Here is a 20344-nt window from a genome sequence, read left to right as displayed (position 1 = left end):
ATCAATAAAATAAAAGGAAACCTCATTCTGTTGATCCCAAAACATAGGAGTAGGCGAGGGCTAAAAAAACATTCCGCAGATCCATCGCACATGTTGGCATCTATGGGCATCCAAGCGTTAGTAATGCAATTAAATAAGTGCTATGAAACGAACAGTGATGCCTAGTATTGTGTTTACTTTCGACCTAAGAAACGTGTAAACATGTTTATCTTTATCCATTACAAAGGTCACAACATTAATCTCATGAAATTTTTATGTTCGTTCAATACACTGCTCACAAGAGATGAAATGCAAACACCGAATCAGTTGGGTGCACAACGTCAGTGATCATCGCGAGGACTAAGGCGATGTCTGATGCTTCACGAACGAAGCATAGTAACCACAGGTGTAGGCATACGGAAGTACGACACATATCTGGCTACATTTAGGTATTCTGTACCTCTAGTGTAACAGTGGGCCTTACCCATTTTGGAGCATTGACCAAGAACGGAAACACCCAGTGGTATATAGAGAATTGCTTAACCAAAAAAAAAACGAAATAACGTAGATCAAAGAAATTCGTTAAACAAAATGCGTTATTCCTTAAAGAGATTGTTGAATATTAGGGAAACCGCTGAGCGGACATCCAAGTTTTATGTAGCAATTTTATGTAGTGTAGTTTTATGTCCCCTTTTCGTTATCCGTTGGTCATTGGTTCACTATACGAGTTAGGATAACCACATGAACCAACAAGCTCAAACTGCTGTTTTAATAAATAGAGTACATGCTATGAACACATAATTAGCACCTTTTGTAATTATTAGGGGCGCTGGTTGTTTTGCTTAATGCCCAGGACGTCACAAACTGCTTATGCTTCAGTTACCGTGTCTGCTTATGATCAATCACATGATCTTAGTTGCTGTTTAGGTAAAACCTTCATTATACCGTCCGCTACCGCCAATATGCGACATATATGGGAGCGTGTAAATCGTGCAACATCCATTTTCGCGCCCGCAGAAAATATGAGTAGCACCAAAATGATCACATATATAAGGCGATTTTTCTTTGACAAATATTTCGTACGCAACGCGCTCAACACTTACCGACACAGCTTTTGACATCAGGGAACGGCCATTGTGTTTCATAAACAGAGCATTCAGTGCACGTCATCCCGGCTTCTGAGACCACTGATCGCATTTCCGATTCGACGTCAGATATGTTCTTGTCGAAGTCAAACCTGAATTGATTTGAGTACACTAACCTTGGGTCCTGGAAAACAGTCATGCATTGTCAGTATCCTATGAAAAGTTTTAACACACTTAATAGCGATAAATATTGAAAACGTGGATTCGGCGAAGCGCGAGAAAATTCACTCAAATATGAATCAATAGATCGCACTGACTGATTTATGACGTTTGCAATTTTCCCGGGAAGCCAGTTTTTGACATATTACTTTAGGCATAGACGAGACGTGCGAGCCGTATAGCTCCGGTGACGTGCAATCTTTTAACACCCAGCCTGCTTAGTGAAAGGGTGTAGAAGTTTTATCGCAAAGACTGACTGACTTTCACACATATCTGCTGGCGTATAAGCCAACAGTCATCATGAAAGTATATCCCTGATCGTTACGCAGAAGTCCCATGTTAGATTCCAAGCACAGCGCGACGTGCAACAAGTATCAAATATGATCCGATGAGTTTTCTTTCAGTTCCCAATAGGTTTCGATTACCCTGAGCTAGAATATGATCGAGTCGGTCGCCGGGCGGCCACCGTGGCGCATGCTTTCGAATTAGGCGTGCTACAACATAAAAAAAATCGTGAGCCATTCCACTCTGTGGAGGTGGATGTCCAGCGAAGCTGTTTATATGCGACACAGAGGTGACACATCATTGGGAGACCGTGTGTAGTCCGGACTCCCGAGCACCAACGCGCCTATGAAGTGTGACGGCAGGAACAGAGAGGACATTGCAATCGACGCTGGAAGTATGCACTGCACACGGTATACCCATTAAAACGAGAATAGAAGTGAAATTCAAAATGGGGAACGGCGCCTTGCTCTTATATACACGCGCGACGGTGCCGCCGCTCTGGGAGAGCTGCAGGGAACTAGGCATGCAAGTGGTTGGAATGCCGACAAAGAGAGGACGGTGCGAACGTCATAAGAATAAGCCTAATCGAGGAAAGGTGCAGCAGTGCGTGGCCGCCGACCCGGCCAGTTCTCACTTCATGCGATCCGGGCCCTTTACCCGTTTGCGGACTGGCGGTTCACCCACAAGATCAGGCTCAACCTTCGACCTTTAAACGGAGTCTGCCCGTGGTCGTGACCAGTGGTGTAGAGTAGGTGGGTACGAGAGGGAGACCTTACCCTACGTCCTCTGCTACTGCATGTCAAAGAGCCCTATGTACACGGCCCGTAACAACAACATCGTTGCTCGTCTACGCACTGGGTGGCGGAACCGGTTTGCAATTATGCACGAGAATCGACCGGTCGGCAGCACCAACCTTCGTACAGAGCTCATCGTGGTGCGCTGCGAGGAGGCGATCGTCCTGTATCAGTGAACCACTGCACGCTCGAAGTCAGGCAACGTGACACCAGTGTCAAGTCTAAGCAGTTGCTGTACATTGTTCCTCGCAGAAATGTGGGGCTTCCGTCATTTAGAAGACACAGGTTGTGGCCTGATGCAAAGGATAAGAGTGACCAGCCCCTTCAATTTATTATGGAGCTTCCCCATACCTGGGGGTGAGCGTTGAAGTCCCCTGTTATTATCCAAGGACCGGGAGTCGCAGCCATAATGCCTTTTAGTCTTTTGCTATTGAACTGACTTGTTGGTGAAACGTAGACGCCAATAACTGTAAAAGACAGCCTCTTCTTTTTCACAGTAACACAGACGTATTGTTGTCGTCGTGCGGCTGTACGGGCTGGGCAAAATACGTAAGGTCCCTGCGAATGTAAACCAGAACCTAACTACTTGGGGTACGCGTGGTTTAAAGTAAACGTGATAAGTTCCGTTCACCAGATGACCAATATAGAAAGCGTTTTTCAAACACGAACTGCCGGATGTCCGAAATGCGTGACATCAAGCCTCTCGCTTTCCATTGGTATATGGAGGCGCTTCTGACATCATCCCGGAACGATCGGTGTTGTCGTCGACGAGCCATAGTTCCGCTTATAAATTCTCAAGCACTGGACTTCTGAATGCTTGCGAGAACCGGATTGACAGCATCCAACACTTGCAACGCAATTCGAGCTGTTTGTGTCTGCAGCTTGTCCAGAAGAACACGAATAGCACTGACCAGAGAGCTGAGCATGACAACAAGTTGTCGATGTCGGTCCGGCAATTTATCAAGAACAGATAAAGTGTCCCTTGCTGTAGTAGTCTGACCTCGCTCAGTAGGTGCTTGTAGCCTCGGGAGTTCAGGCCAAGCGGACTGCGTTTGGACTGGGCGGGAGAGGGGGCGGTGATATACGTAGCTCTGTGGTACAGAGGCTTTGGTGGTTCTTGAACGGCGTCGGTGACGCGATCGTCGTCGCTTAATAGATGCTGCCGCTTCTTGGTGAGACGAGTGGTCGTCTCTAACCATTTTATTCAATATTGCCATTTCCTATCGAATCAAAGGGCACTCTTTCCAGGATGCATCGTGAGGGCCGCTGCAGTTTGTGCACTTTAGCACACTGGCCTCGCACGTCTCAGTAGTGTGGGACCCCGTGCATCGAGAACACACGGTAGTGTTTTTGCATACACTGGCCTAACTTCAGGCACTTCCAGCACTGGAGCGGTTTTGGTAGAAAGGGGCGAACTGCGTGTCGGAAGTGGCCCACCTTTAGATGTGATGGAAGGAATTCGCCCTTAAATATTATCTTTACACACAGTGACGTGCCGTGATGAAACGCGTTTGCGATGACGGTATTTTCTGTAGCTGGCTTTATTAAGATAGATAGATCGGTGTTGGCAATGGTCTCGTCGACATCGTAGATTATTACGCCAGTAATGACTTCTTTGTCCAGCGGAATATGAGGGCAGACTTGCATCCCGTCCAGTTCCGTGACTTTAAGCAAAGGATCCAACGCAGCTGCATGTTCTACGTCAATCGCTAGGACGTTCTTACGGGTGTTTATCCAGACGTCTTTGATTTCATTCGGAACCAGTGCCTCTAGATGTGAAGACACGGCTCGCCTGTTGAGGCATCTCAGGTTGTTCGTAGCGAGAACTCGCGCAGAAAGGATGGTGAGTGCCTCGGTATTCCGCAAAGATCTCATGGTGGGCGCACTCAAATTCGATGCTGCACTGAGAAACCTTCTCTTTGCTGTACGGCTCCGCACCAGCTCGAAGGTGCCGTCACAAGATATTTACTGCTTAGTACTGCATGGTGTCGTCGCTGTCAGCATCGCTCTTGGTGCTGTTGCGTTTCCTGGAGGCCCCTGCCGCGGGCACAGCCGAGTCCGGCGGACGAGTTTGAGACTCCATCACCATCGCAACTAAGCAGGAAACAGCAGTTCACTGGCAAATCACAAAAAGAGTAGGGCTAGAAGAAACGGCGTTCTGCCTGAAAGGCGATATTGAAAGTCTCATGATTAATTTTGACCATCACAAGTTCTCTAACGTGCATCTAAATCTAAGTACACGAGCGCTTTTGCATTTGAACCCCCGTCGAAATGCGGCCGCCGCAGGCCAGGATTCGAGCGCTCAACTTCGTACTCGGCAGCAGAACGCCATGGTCACTGAGCTACAATGGCGGAAGAAAATAATGAAGGGATAAAAGTGGACAAGTAAGACAATTTTACGGACGTGGAAGCCGAACCCACAACTTGCAATTACGCGTGCGATGCTCTGTCACTTCAGCTACCATGGCGGCAACCTTGACGTCCACTTCCTTGGGTATTTGCATGTGTGGACTGTGTCTAGCTCTGACAGTGTTAGCCGGCGACATTCACGGCCATGGCGGTGGACGTGGAACAGCCTTTCACCAGCAGGCTTCACGTTGTACGTGAGCTTAGGAGCAGGCAACTGGCTAGCAAACCTCATATGCTACCTTATGTTATCAACGCTCCCAAAGTTGCCACTTTCCATATCCAATGAGCGAGAACAATAATGAAAACCAAGAGGTTCCATTGCGTGTTAGCTGAAACCACGTGATTAGCCAGGACTGGAGGCGGCCTTTCTGCGTTTGACGCCAAGCAAAGCGACCGCAGTGTCGGCATCAACTCACAATCATCTAGGCGGCATACTTGAAGACAAGAAACCTGTGTGATTACCTTTCCATAGAAGTGGAATGTTTCCACTTTCGGTATTTTTCTGGGTATATTGAGGTTAAATCAAAATTACGGATATATACGCGCTGGCTCCCTTGTTACTATGCCTGTAGGAGGGAGGGGGGAGGGGGGGGCTGTTGAGTGGGAGAATATAAGCCTGGAGAAAAGTTTGTTGTAAAGAAAGCGAACGAAAGCGTCTGGGGGCGCAGAGTCCTCCGTTGCAGCGCATGCTCGTTTGCTTACTGTCCGCACTTGATATCGTTGCTGATAGCGCAAATGCCCTGCGTTATCTACGATCTCTTGACTGTCGTCGGCTCTGCGCCACACAGTTGTAAAGATAGAAGGAAACACACGATAGCATTGCTAAGATCAGCATGCTGGGAGTGCTGTGTTAATGCGAATTTTATAGTACTGACCACACGTGAAAAATACCATTTTCACTTTAATATCGTCGCTGTAGCCGACTCAGCAATTCACTTTTCCTGGCTAACGCTTATTTTCGCGCCTTCTCAAAAGTCTCAATATTCACACAAATGCAGTTTCCAGGCCGGTACAATACGAGGTACAATACCTCTTTAAGAGGTACAATACCTCTTAAAGAAGTTGAAGGTTTGACGGAACTCCCGTCTGGTAGGCATGAAACATTGTGAAGGGTATACACAAAACCCGGAGAACTACGCCGGCGAAAGTATAGACTTAAAAGAACAACACGCTCCGGCGCTCACACGGGGGCCCTTTTCACTGGTAAGTCGCCCACACAAGTACCATACGACCGCTACTTGAATATACCGATTAGAGCACTGCACGGGCTCGGGCTTACCCGAAAGCCCGGGCCCGGCCTGGGCCGGGCCGTGGGCCGGGTTCGTGGGCCGGGGCCCATGGGCCGGGCCGAACCCGTTGGCCGGGCCGGGCTGGGTAGAGCAGTTTTTTCACGGGCTCGGGTAGGGCTCGGGCACGGCATGTGCTTTTCGACCCGGGCCCGGGCCGGGCTCGGACTTTCTGCATTTCACATTAAAAGACTAGGAGAAACCTGTGTTAGCCAGGCAACATTATCATTGTCAGAAGGTGAATTTCAATATTTGCTCAGCACGTGCGTCAGTGCGAAGTAGAGTTTTTTCTTTCTTTTTTTTTTTTGTTTAAATTTTAGCGGCTTCACCATTTCCTGATTAGATTTTTCTGGTAACTGCTATCCTTTTGGCCATGTGATGTTTTCTTTGCTACGGTTTCTGCAATCACTTATATATATATATATATATATATATATATATATATATGTTTGTTATTTCCAATAAAGATTTAGTTGTGAGTTAGCGCTCGTCCTGTCTTCTTCCTCCACCGTCCGTGTCTTCTTCGCGCTTATATCAAGAATATGTTACCGGACTTTCTGGTGGTGTGCATGTAACGTGCAGCGAGTTATCCTCGCGCGTCTCGACTCTGAAAAACGTGTCCTTTTCAGTCTCGGACCGGGTTCGGGCCGGTTTCGAGCCGGGCTCGGGCCGGGCCTAGGATAAAGGGGGGGGGGGGGGGGGACGGGCCGGGCGGGTAACGTAGATTATTTCCGGGCCCGGGCTGGGCCCGGTTCTCGCCATAAAATTTTTGGTCGGGTTCGGGCGGGCAGCCCAGTGTAAACATCGGCCCGTGATGTGCTCTAATACCGATGCCGTGTGGGACCCGCACACAAAGAGGGATACTAGTCGCATAGAAAAGCTGCAAAACAAGGCGCTCTGATTTACCTACGATGCCTATATTGAAGCTTGCACACGCAATCCGGACTGCCCTTGCTTGAATCGCGCCGCAAACTTCACCGCTTACAGATGCTCTTCAGCATCGTCACCGGCCGAACAAAAGTAGACTTCCATTCGTATATGCAATTTAATCAAGGAGTACAGGAGGCATACGTGAATATCTTAGCAAATATCTACAAGGATTCCACAGCTACCTTGGTTCTCCACAAGAAAAGTAGAGTTACCTATCAAGAAAGGGGTCAGGCAAGGAGACACAATCTCTCCAATGCTATTCACTGCATGCTTAGAAGAAGTATTCAAGCTCTTAGACTGGGAAGGATTAGGAGTGACGACCGACGGCGAATATCTCAGCAACCTTCGGCTTGCAGATGACATTGTCCTATTGAGGAACAATGGAGACGAATTACAACAAATGATTGAGGACCTTAATCGAGAAAGTGTAAGAACTGGGTTGAAGATGAATATGCTGAAGACAAAGATAATGTTCAATAGCCTAGCAAGGGAACAAGAATTCAGGATCGCCAGTCAGCCTCTAGAGTCTGTAAAGGAGTACGTTTATCTAGGTCAGTTACTCACAGGGGACCCTGATCATGAGAAAGAAATTTACAGACGAATAAAATTGGGTTGGAGTGCATACGGCAGGCATTGCCAAATCCTGACTGGGAGCTTACCACTGTCGTTCAAAAGAAAAGTGTACAGTCATTGCATTCTACCGGTGCTAACATATGGGGCAGAAACTTGGAGGTTAACAAAGAAGCTCGAGAACAAGTTAAGGACCGCACAAAGAGCGATGGAACGAAAAATCTTAGGAGTAACGTTAAGAGACAGGAAGAGAGCGGTGTGGATCAGAGAACAAACGGGGGTAGACGATATTCTAGTTGACATTAAGCGGAAGAAATGGAGCTGGGCAGGCCATGTAATGCGTAGGATGGATAACCGGTGGACCATTAGGGTTACAGAATTAATACCAAGAGAAGGGAAACGCAGTCGAGGACGGCAGAAAGTCAGGTGGGATGATGAAGTTAGGAAATTCGCAGGCGCAAGTTGGAATACGCTAGCACAAGACAGGAGTAATTGGAGATCGCAGGGAGATGCCTTCGTCCTGCAGTGGACATAAATATAGGCTGATGATGATGATGACAGACACGAGGCAAACACGAGAAAACATTATTAATGCCCAAAACGAGAACCAACGCCTATCCCTACCCTTTCTTTCCACGAACGATATCGGAATGGAATTCACTGCCACGCGAGGTGGCACAAATGACGTCTCCCGCATTCTTTTTATCAGCCGTGTCTAATATTGCTTAGTAAGGTTCCTTGCCCATCGTTTGATTCGAAATAAAGAAAATGTGAAAAATAATTAAGGGAAGGAAAGAAAAAAAGTCGCAGTTTCGCACGAAATGCGAAGCATCAATTGCGATAGCTAATTAGTAGAGAGCTATACGGAGTAAGGATATAGTTGTTTTATCGGCTGCATAAACTTGGACACATTCGCTTACTAAAGGCGCGTACACACTAGCGGAAAAACGCACCCGGTGCGCCGCCGGCGGCAAAGCGCAGCTGCGGCAGGGCGGCCACACCAACCGGCGGCGGGCCGCTGCGGCAGTCACGTGACAGGATAGACTCCTCCCCCCTTCTCGAACTATCCGTGACGCGTGCAGACGGTAGTGAGAAACGAGTTTCCGGCTGACACCGGACGCGAGTACGAAACGAGCGGTCGGGCGGGTCCACATCAACCGGTTTCCCGCGCGCACGTCATGGAAGCGGTCGCTCTCATTGGTCTCCTTCATCCGCGGCGCGCGGTAAAAATTATGCGGCGCGCGTCATGCCACCGGCGGCGCGCCGCGTACGTTTTGCCGCTAGTGTGTACGCGCATTAACTGAAATAACAAGCACAGTGTCATCGCGCACAAGCAAACATGAATAGATCACACGCGATGACCGCAGACAACCGCTGTCAAAATGCTGGCGTGTGCAAGCGCGGCGTCAGCAGCGAGCGAGGTTCGTGCGGTTTATCGCTTCAACGGAAACTGAGCTGCAAACAGCGCATACAAAGGTAGCAGCTGTGTGCAGATCGCTTTCAAGATACGGTGCGCGCGACCGCTCGCCGCCGCGCAAAGTACAAGTACGCAGTTGTTGGCAGAGTAGAAGTCGCACCCCCTCCCTCCCGCGCCTGCCTTCCCACTTTGCTCCTTTCGCGTGTGATAATGAATAGCCAAACATCCCACTTACTGTAGTCAACAAAAAACAATTGCCGCTGCTTAATTATCATCCACTTTGTGCTCCACATAACTTATTTGCGGTGGTCTTCGTGCCTGTGCCTAACTTTAAGAAAACCATGAGTTTTTAACACCCTGTATTATCAGCCAGAAGCACATGGCCCCTTCTCCTATAAGCTCGGAGAAACCGATACCTGGTCGTAAGGTGGGATTTTACGTGCAAAACCAGTTCTGATTATCAGGCACGCCGTTGGAAGGCCGGATTAATTTTGCACAGCACTACAACGCAAGAACACGGGCCATGTCCCCCCGAAATGGGCCCCGCGGCCGGTATTTGATTCTCGCGTCCATCCCCCCAGAGCTACAGGTGTTGCTTTCGCGCGACGTGAGGAAAAACGAGAAATAAGAAAGGCTACTATGATCATCATCATCATTGTCAGAAAAAACCTGGATTGGTGCTCGCGCACAAGCAAACATGAATAGATCCACGCCGCAGACCCCCTCCCTCCCGCGCTGCCTTCCCACTTTGCTCCTTTCGCGTGTGATAATGAATAGCCAGATCCCCTTGCACCGGGTCGTAATGCGCAGTTGGTTCCGGAGCACAGCGGCGCCCCCCCCCCCCCCTCTCGCGTCCATCCCCCCATGGTCTTTCGCGCGACGGAGACGTCACGTTTGCTCTCCGCCGTGCGTTCGCTCTCCGTGAAAGTGCGCGTCACTCGCGCTTTCTTTCACTCGCACGTACAGCATACGGCACGCGGCGACGATCTTATCGCCCTTGGACTATACGGAACCTCACGGCGACGGTGACGGCTGAAATCGGCTTGCAGTGTCCATATCAATGCTATCGCAATAAAAAGAAGGGGGGGGGGGGGTCTTTTTATTATTTTCACAAACTTCTGTTTTTCCCGCTACGTACGGTGACTTAGTGTCCTTTTCGTTTTATTTTGTAATCCTAATACCCTCGGCACCTGTGTTGTTTTCATGTTCCGACAATGTTTTGTTACCCTTGTATTTGTTATCGTGTTTCTTCCTGTACCACCCCTGCCTTGGCTGCCAAAAGGCCGCTGGCAGTATTCAATAAATAAGTAAAAATTTCGTTTTACGTGTCAACAAGGGCCCCGCGCGGAGGCCGAAACGTTTTTTTTTTTCCTATTAAATCTGTGATTTGGTCAGCGTAGTACCCCTGGTTCTTTCTGCCCTTCACAATACCTCTTAAAGTTCATCATGCACGCTCCGAACCGTGACCCCACGTCAGACGGCGAAGCCGATCCCTCAGATCATCTTGTTTTCCTAAGGAAGCTTTTCAACGAGTTGCGTACTGTTCACCGTCACGCGCGACGTCAAAATTTGGAGCGTGCAGGCTACGTTTTATATCTAGGGTTCGTTGGGTCTCGCTGACTGTATACGAGCGGCGCAATGTTTTACAAGATGGAAGCTGCCGATGCGGTTGACAGTCTGTAGCCAAGAAGGCAATTGATATCCGTAATCTAAACAGTGCATCGCGTCCCTTCTTGCAGCACGGATGCCATATTGTTAATTCTAGAGGAATGCGAGTAATGCGCAACTTCGCGATCAAGCTATGCAATCATGACTGATGTATACATGGCTGCCGACATCAGCTAAGCAATCGAGACGTTAGCAAGAAGTGTAGGCTGAATACGAACTCCCAGAGTTGCACAACGACACTGCGTATACGCTTTCCCTCGGTTGCGATGATCCGATTTCTGCTAAAGCCATAGATTCGCGATTCGGTCGACGGTAAATAGTGTTCAAGTAGCGTACTCACATTCTGGTTGTGTGTTCTTTTTTTTTTCGAAGGCTTTAACGCTTAAGATGAGTACCACCTGACTCTACCATGCAACGTTTGCTTGGTAAAGTAAACTGAATGCGCATTGGCTAGACCGCAGTAGCAAAGTGAACGTTTGTACCCATTCCTTTCACCATGGTGATGTACGTAGTTGGTTCTCTTGGTATATTACTCATTTACAGAACATATTTGACTGTACTTTAACGGCTACATAAAGCCAAAGCTTAAGCATTGCCTGAGCGCATTTTTGTGCAAAAAAAAAGAAATGTTGACCTTTGCTTGAATAAATTTTCTACATTCTTTTTTCTGCTGGTATCGGTCAGAAAGCAGATGCTTCTTTCATCGCATTCGAGTGTACTTAGTTACAGCGCCATTCGTATATCACATAGCATATTTAAAAAGAAATTCTTATAGCTGCTGATCAGTTCAAGGAATGGCAACAACACGCATCTTACATCTGTGGTCTAAATATGTGGTCTTACACGCTGTATTGTTTCCTTACTACGAGAATGGCGCACCGTATTTAAGGTAAGAAATACATGTATATAACGAAAAATTTCGGCTAGCTTCAGCAATGAGTACTTTGAAGTTGTGGGCATTGATTTCAAGATCCAATAGCATCATTGAAGTCCCTTACAGAGGCAATGGTCCTGGGTGCTTAGCCCCATCCATCGTCAACCCAGAAGGCTAGACATGCTGTCATTCCTAAAATCAACGCACCTCCAAAAAGACACTTATAGGTACCCTGTGTTTGCCAGCAGGGCTTAAAGTCTAGCTTCAGCGGAGAGGGGGGGGGGGGGGGGGGGGGCGACCAGTATAGCGCGCGGACACACGCTTATTATATATAAGTTAGGCGTTGATTCGCATGATCTGATAGTGAAACAAGTCAAAGAAGAGAAGAAATACCAGGAGAAGTGCGACAATACCTGCTTTCCTGTTCTTACTCATGCGCTATCAACCAATTATTCAGGAGTAAATAATTAATCGAGAAATTGGAGCGTTAGAGTAACTCCGCAGAAAGCACTACTGGTAATATCATCGCCTCCAGCGCTTGTCGAATGTGTGCCGCAGTGCTAAAGTTGACCTGCCGAAGGGGGGGGGGGGGGGGGGTGCAAGCCCCTTCTTAAAGTCAGGGGGGGGGGGCAAACCCTTCCCCCCCCTGACTTTAAGCACTCTCTGCGTTTGTGCGAGGGAACAATCTCACATTTTCGCCTTCTCCTTTTTTGTTTAATATCTCATCCTTTCTCCCACGTACAAGCTAGCGATCCGGACGCCCGCCTACTTAACCTCCCTGCCTTCACTTCTTTCTTACTCTCTCTCTCTTAGTATGGACGGAGTCTTTAGTAGTACGATGGGCGGATACTTCGGCTCGTTGAGCGTTCGAGTGCACGAACACTCATCACTTTCAACAACCACACAAATTTTCGTTAATTGGGCATGCCAATCAGGCATATTTGTGCGGGAACGAGCACGCTTTCTTTTAGCTAAAATACAATAAGCTCTATAACGTAAGCACCATTTTAATTTGGGAAGATGGCGTGCGCGAGTAAAACATCGATTCTGAAACGGCGCCCGTACGAAGTTGTCCGATACTCACGGGAATCACATCTCGCCAGCGTTCCATTAGGTGTAGGTGGAGCCAAGCATCCACTGGCTCACAGGCAACCCCTGACGTCACAAGACACTCTCCGCCATTCGGTGTCAGCAGCTGCGCAATATCCCTGTAGGCTTTGGGCTGATCTTTGACGTAATGGAAGCACAGGAGCGAATAGATGCGATCAAAGTGGCCGTATGCATTCAGCAGCTCCGCGACGTCACTGCCACCGAAGTCGAACACACCGTACTCTACGCTGTCGTGCACGGAGTTTCTCTTCGCGAAGTCGATCATCGAAGGCGATTTGTCGATGGCCAGGATCGTCTTGCAGGGCAAGGATGAGGGAACGAGGTAGTCTTTCGTGAAGGTCCCCGGTCCGCACCCAATGTCCAAGTGTCGATGGCAGTCACGTGGCTTTCCATGGAACCGTATTCTGTTCAAGGCATCGAGATCTTCCTTTGCCGTGTAGTGTTCAAAGTCATTGTAGCCTCCCACATCCAAAATGAACTGAGAGCCGGTTTTCCCAGCCGACAGCGGACGCATTGCGAGCCTCGTCTCACAGAGCCGGAATTCCAGCTGTCTGCGATTGTACCACGCGGGCAATTGGACTGAGCGCTGCGAGGGCTTTTGCCGCCTGACATACAGGACGTCGGATGCGCCGCTGTCAGATAAGGTGTGTCAGGCTGTCAGTCCAAGTGTAAACAACGTTTCAGCAGAACTCACAGTGTCTGGACGGATGGTAAAAAAAAGAAACAGAAAGGTCGTAGGCCCCATGTCTTATCTGAAATAGACAGTGACATGAAGAGTCCTGCGTGGCTAAATAAAAAGGGACCTTCAGTGTGCCGGATATATCGGACAGATTTGCTGATTCAATAAAGGGCCAACAGGGTGTTTTTTTTTCTTTTTTAGAGTGACTGTTGAGCCTAAATAACTGCGACAAATAGCCCATGCATGGAGACAGTCGCGTGCAATAGTTGGCAGCGCCTTCATTTTGTTTTCTGTTTCCTTTTTGTAAACAAATATTTTGCAATGTAGTCTTACTATTAAACGCGCTTCTTCGTTATCGCTACGTACATTGACTCCTTTATTGTAACCTTCGTACTGTGAACAATATGCACAATACATGCACGATTCGAATAATCAAATCGGGAGCTGCAAGATTGAAGTGCTTATGGCCCACAACGTCCACCTTCCCTCGTAGCGCCTGGGTTTGTATTGGTGAAGACTTGATGCTTATATTCAATAGGCAATCAATGACGGCGCCGTTCTATGTGTAGATTATTTTTGTACCAAGCCTGCGCGCTATCTTGCAATACTGCCTGATTGGCGTTAAACTTCCAATAGCAAAACGGGACTATATGAAGTGGCGACGTACTGTAGAGCTCCCGGTCAAATTTGACCACACGTAGTTGTTTAATGTTCTCGAAAAGCGCGCTACACGAGTGAATTTGCATTCCTCCTCCGCCGTAAGCCGGCCGGTGAGTCCTGGAATCAAAACCGCGAGCTTGTGCTTGGCAGCAGAGTGCCTAGTCAATGAGTCACGACAAGATTTAACGAGGCGTTTTTAAGCTAAGCCTTTACAATGCGACCGCGCCCATACGTTTGCATCCTTGCAAGCCATGCACTGCTCCAGGTTGGTGAAAGTACTGCGTGCCCGCTGTATCTTCGTGGCTGCTGCATCAAGCTGAATGGTTTTGTGGCTCCGCTATGAAGTCAGCTATAAGCGGAACCGACGGTACACAAGCGAAACGTGACGACGATTCCACGAAGTTTAAATGTTGTTTCGCTGCCAAGCGAACCGTGCGCCTCTCGTGTCGTTTCGACAAATGCCTAAATAAATAGCTGTATAACGGCAATCTATTACAGTGCTGGGCGCGTGGCCTAAGCTGACATTACCTATCATCCCAGTATTTCATTAAATAAAAAAACGTGAGCGATCAGCGAAGCAAAGTGGTAAAGAACCCTCTTGTGATTATATGTAAACGTTTTTTTTTTTTCAGTTTTCGCAGCACACAACACATAAAGACTGATGCCGGGACAGAACCTAAAAGCAGTTTGTGCCTGACGAGGCCTCTGCCCAAACAGTTCGGAGTGATGCAGTTACAAAAAATTGTAAAAAGAAAAAAATGTGCTGAACCAAACATTGACAAGAAAATTGTGTTCACCAAGAGAAGTTATATAACGTAATGGTGTTTCGAAGGAATCAGAAATATGTCGGCGAGTGATTCGGTGATGATGATAATAATCACGCATCTTATATAAGCTAGAAAGAAAACATGCAAATGAGCAGCGACGTAAAGAGCAAAAGGATATACCGGAAATATTTTTTTAACGAATGCCACATTAGGCATGCAGAATTTTGGACGAACACGAACCGACATCGCCGAGGAGGGTGAAAGTTGCAAAGAGGGATGACTCAGACCTTGAGGCGGGGCCATAACTAAATGATCCAGAAGATTAAAAAAAGAAACTGCCAAGCAAGATAGAGATAAATGAGATACGAAAAACGGGGAAGTTAAAGAGAGATAGAGATATTTAAAAAAACAAGCACGCCCATGCACAAAATAACGCGGGAGTGTCAAAGTCGTTCACTACGTCGCTTGACCGGAGCAACTTTGGTAGTGCCTTCGTCGCCTTCGGGTGTGAATACCATGTCAGCGGACCGACCCTACAAGATCACCTGCTCGACGTAACTGAAATATTTGGCATACGCGACGTGACACAAACATCAGCAACTGTCGAGGGCAGCTTTGTGGGTAAAGTAACGCCATTCTAGAGTAAAAATCGAAAACACTGGCGGATTTGTCGTTGCTTTGAAGTGCTTCCACAAATGGCGCCTACATACCATTCCAAATGCTGGATCCTTGGAATGTTATGCCAAGGATTTTGTAATGGCGAGTCGTTGTGGAGACGTGTATGCAGAGAAGCTGTAAAGACAGTGAGTATACGTTTATTTCCAAAAATAAATAAATAATTAAAAGGAAACCATATTGGTGCTTCCGGAGTGTTCCCCGGTTAAGTTAGTATCGCAGCACGCTGTCGTATATGGCTTTCTGATGGGCAGGGGTTTCTCTTCGGAGGACCCAGTCGTTTAACATAACGAATAAACTCTGTAACCAAGCAAGGCAGATGTCTCGCTGTGAGGACAGTCCAGTATATGTCCATAACAGAAGGTGTGCTGTACCTGGTTAACACGGCTCGCAAGTGTCATAAGTTCGGTCCAGTGGAATTTATTTATATAGAAAGTTTGGCTTTTGAACAAATACGCCTTTCCCCAGGAATAGAACTAAGCTCTTTGAATACAATAAGGGCACACATAACCGAGTGCATCTTTTGGACATGCAAGGTATATGCCGTCTGCAAGAGGACTAGCAGATCAGTGAGCAAAATGAACATTAGAAGAAAATGCACCGCGCCGTGTACTCACACAGTCGCCCCACTTGGCCACTGTGCTCCTGGTGTTTTCGTTACCCGTGTGTAAGGCCGAGCATGCGTCATTGAGGTACGCGTCATTTGTAAGGCCGAATGATTGACAGCAGTGACAGGTTGTGCTCTCTCAGAAAGAACGGCCTAACCCAAGTTAATGACCGGCTCTCGCTCGTCACAGCTAAGCACACAATGCATTGCCGGACGCTGAACCTTTACTTCCCTTGGCATACAGGAAGAACGGACCAGGAAACCGATTGCCGGCAACCCCCTCCCCCCCCCCTCTTCGCACCTAATTAGCCGCGTTGTCGTGTCTGGCAGCCTTGACCGCTACTGGCAGCGGGGTGAGCGGGGGTCAAGTGTACGTGACCATCTACAACTGTGCATGCCACGAGCAGGGAAAGGGGTGAGCCGGTTGCACAGCCAGCGCTAGCAGCGAGAGGGAGCACAACTCCATTCTTGCTAGGGTCTTCTGCTTTCTCTTTCCCATTTTTGTTTTTCCTTCTTTTTTTTATTGCCTTTATAACCGCAGTACGGGGCATCACGGGCAGTCTGGGCTGTAACCATGCAGTGGTAGAACGGTGAGGTTCCGTAGTACGTATGTACGTCCTGACAGTGTCGTCGGCTCTAACACCCAGCAAAGTGTAGAAGAGCGAGGGCCTGCCCTTCGCACTCTCTGTAAATACAGTTCGTTGAAGTTTTTACCACGTTTCCTGTCTGATACTTCACCCCCGCCGAACTACATCATAGGGACCTCGTCCCTCAACACTACGGAGAAGAAACTTTACTGCGTGTCTAAACTATTGGTGAAGAGTCGCAGAAAATATAGAACTATGAAGTCTTTTTTGAAGCAAACCACACATTGCATACGACTTCTAGTGCATGATCACAATACAATAATAAGAAAGTAATGCACTTATATTGCTACTCAACATGTTTCTTGTGCACTTCAATTAAAGAAGAAAAGCTACAGAAATTCTGAGAATTGTCTACTAATACTAATGTCTACTAAGGCCTCTCCCTGCGATCTCCAATTACCCCTGTCTCGAGCTACCTGATTCCCACTTGCGCCTGCAAATTTCCTAACTTCATCACCCCGCCTAGTTTTCTGCCGTGCTCGACTGCGCTTCCTATCTCTTGGTATCCATTCTGTAAATCTAATGGTCCACCGGTTATCCATCCTACGCATACTCAACAACAAAACTCAGCTAGAAAAAGAAATTCTGGTAGACAACATTCGCCAGTAAAAGTTGAAACGCCACAATCATCAGGTGTTGATAATGTGAGCTAGGCATGGCCTTGTGAGTAACGGTATCTAGCAAAACTTTGTTCGAAAGAAATTTAAGGGACGTCAAAAGAGTTCCCTGACAGACAATATTATTGATACGAGGCCGGTATGCAAGAGCTTGTTATTGTAGAGAAAACTCAGGAGCATTGTTTAGACGGAAGTAACATTAACTGAGAATTATACCGAAGCATACAGACCTTTGGCGCCTTGAAGAGGAACGATGGTTTACTGTGTGGTACATGTGCACTGGGGGAGGGGGGGGGGGGTACCAAACGCAGCAACGTAAATGAATGTGTCCTTGTACACGTACGCCTCCTTGGCAACATACGGTCGAGGTACACTGACATGATGCTCTAAACTCGGTTATCCGCTGCGGGCGGTAATAGTTTTTCCTGCAGCTACGGCTACGTCACGATACCGAAACCACGCGTTTCGCTACGCTGTAGCTGCCGTTGGGGTGAGAAAAAGTAATTCAATTTTGAAAGCGACGCGGCGGTAAACAGCGAAGGTCAAGGCATGGCGAAACGGTAATCTGTGGCTATCAACGTGACCGCTATTTGGGAAATGAAGATTCAGGGCCACTCGTTTGATAGCATCTGGCGAAACGCTCAGTATCCCCGCCCGTGACACTGTACTAGAGTTCTTGCACATGACGTTTACTTTGGGTGATTGTAGTGATTGTGTTCCCCCCCGCCCCCCACCCGTCCCTTTTTGGATTCGATGGTATGCAGCGGGGACCGCATTCCGATGAGGGCGGCAGAGAAAAGAGCGTGCATGTAGCTTATTTAGCTGCACGTTAAAGAACTCCCAGGTGGTCTATATTATTCCGAGGTATGCTACTACGGTCACAGGCGATCGGGCGTGAAAGTGATACACACGCAACGTGAACACGGGCAGGTACAGACATCTGCACTTCTGTCTAAGGTGGTTGAGCACATTTCTGCAGAGCAAATAAAGAGTGTTCACAAAACAGTATATAGGTTCAAGGCATAGCCGATTCAATGTTGTCCGGGAGTGTTGACAACTTCTGGAGGTCACAAGCAATTGTCTCCCAATCTGGCCAACAACGCACAAGTGTCACTTTTATTCCATCGCAGCGCACGGAATCATCGACAGCGGTGTAGATGGATGCGCAAACGCCACTACCGAATGATATTATTTTATTCAATGATGTGGCGCAAGGTTCGGGATCACACCTGCCCTTCTACTGGACCTCGTTCGGCCGCGTACCGCAGTTTGAGGATACGCTTGTGAGAAGAAGCCGAGAGGTGCTGGGCCGAGTGTTGCTGGAAGCCTAATTACATTAAGAAAGAGGGTGATTATTGCATTAGTGTTGCTTTCGCTTCTCCTCACAGAAGTGAATTTCATTTTTATATACTGCTCTTTGATAACTTGTCTGCGTGCCCCGCTTCTAATGTTGATCTGCGCACCTTAGATCCGCTTATATATTGGGTGTTGCTTCCTGATGATAGATTGACTTGAAAGCTGGCGCTCCTCTTGTATGGTTTTCTTTCTTGCATTTTTACCCAAACAAATAGCTCTCCACCAACAAGCACAGAATAGTATCCTCCTGAAATTTACTTTCATCGGAAAGACATTTTATACACACGGCATAAATCATATATCTTCGCTGATTAAGACATTGCGGGTGGTTCGTTGGGGCTTTTCGTCTAAGCGGCTTACACTGGATGACACTGACCACATTTATGGTTTCGCGAATTTTAAAGAAATCTTAAAGAAAGTCAGAGAAATGATGGTTGGGCATTGCTAATGCGCATGCTAAATGCTACTGAGGCACGCTCTGCCCGTCGCGCCTTTAGGAGGATTACTTACATTGTGTTGCGCGAAATTATTTGCATCCTACGCAAGCTCAATTCATTATCGCATTGTCTACGCTGACAATCTCTTGAAGTGCTTTGTGAAGTCGTTTGGAAACTATGTTGAGATGACCAGGTATCCTACGAGGCTTACGTTGTACGTGATTTTGCAAAGTTATGCAGGCAGTCAAGTATGCTTTTGTCTGTTTAGTGTTTTTCCGTTCGAACTTACAAAACGGCCACTTGCAAAAACGCCCGCGTAATATAAGCAGTGGATACATGTTAACGAACCGCAGGTGGCCAAAATGAATTCGGAGTCTCCCACTAGGGAGTGTCTCCTAATCAAATCGTGGTTTCCGCACGTAAACCCCTCAAAAAATATCTTTTTTTTTCTTCTAACATTATTTGCTGGATCATAGCTCAGTTCATCAAAACTTGCGGAGCATAATCGGGGCTTAGAAAACTTGAAATATCGAACATATCGAACTGTACACGAAACATTAGTTACTGCCAAAGAAGTTAAGTATTTTGAAGAGAAACAGCATCCGCACCAACTGAATGCCACCGTCGCCCGTTCCCATTCAAGAAACGCGCTAGTTGTACACCAATGATGCCGTGAAGTCGCAAAGCAAGACATTGGCTCCGCAAAATCAAGCCAGTTGAAGTGTCAGATGAAAGCGCCTAGAATGTGTTTAATTGTTTTTAGGGCGGAAAATTAATTCTCTCCGCATTGCGCATGTATATTTCGTCAGGGGCTGGGAACATGCATGCGTCGCATTTGTTAGAGTGAGTTGGGTTAGCTGTGTTCCAGCGTTGAAGACTTACCATAAATTCTTGCGCTGCTAGCTGAGACATCAGGCCGTCACTGTCATGACGGCCGAGTTTACGGATTTTCAAAGAAAAATATCTCAGTTAACAAAAGCCATCATGTGGGACTCTAAGAACGCTGACAAATGAAATCGACGCACAAAACAGTACAATCCGTTGTCATATCTCAGAAGTATAATATATACTCGCAGGAGGTACGGAGCCTTTGACAGCACGGCACATGCACTGTCGGGAATACAAGGGCGTTGAGATACTCTATACGAGTTTGCCTAGATGTGCTCCAGTTCGCTGTTGTCCAGTGGTGATACGTATCCAACAGAAGGTCCACAGGTTTTCCGACTTGAGGTTAACTAAGCTATAAGTTCTCCTAATGACATCGACCTCTGAA

At 47.5% G+C, this 20344-nt stretch overlaps 1 protein-coding gene across 2 annotated transcripts in view; it reads right to left on the bottom strand.

Annotated features, from left to right (window-relative positions):
* The window catches only part of LOC119462823 (juvenile hormone acid O-methyltransferase-like), a 76880-nt gene extending 63719 nt beyond the window's left edge, over positions 1–13161 (bottom strand). For both annotated transcript variants that reach the window (XR_005194226.2, XM_049671873.1), the window contains exons 1-2: positions 12601–13161; positions 1083–1248 (exon numbers count right to left, since the gene is read on the bottom strand). Coding sequence is in view for 1 of the 2 variants with exons in the window: in XM_049671873.1 (XP_049527830.1) it covers positions 1083–1248; positions 12601–13140 (706 nt within the window). In the remaining variant the exon portion in view is untranslated. The remainder of the gene's footprint in view (positions 1–1082; positions 1249–12600) is intronic.
* Positions 13162–20344: the final 7183 nt, after the last annotated feature.

This window comes from Dermacentor silvarum, chromosome 8, assembly GCF_013339745.2.
Source record: "Dermacentor silvarum isolate Dsil-2018 chromosome 8, BIME_Dsil_1.4, whole genome shotgun sequence".
NCBI lineage: Eukaryota > Metazoa > Arthropoda > Arachnida > Ixodida > Ixodidae > Dermacentor > Dermacentor silvarum.
The sequence above is the reverse complement of the archived record's forward strand: the minus strand, read 5'-3'. Positions and strand labels throughout refer to the sequence as shown.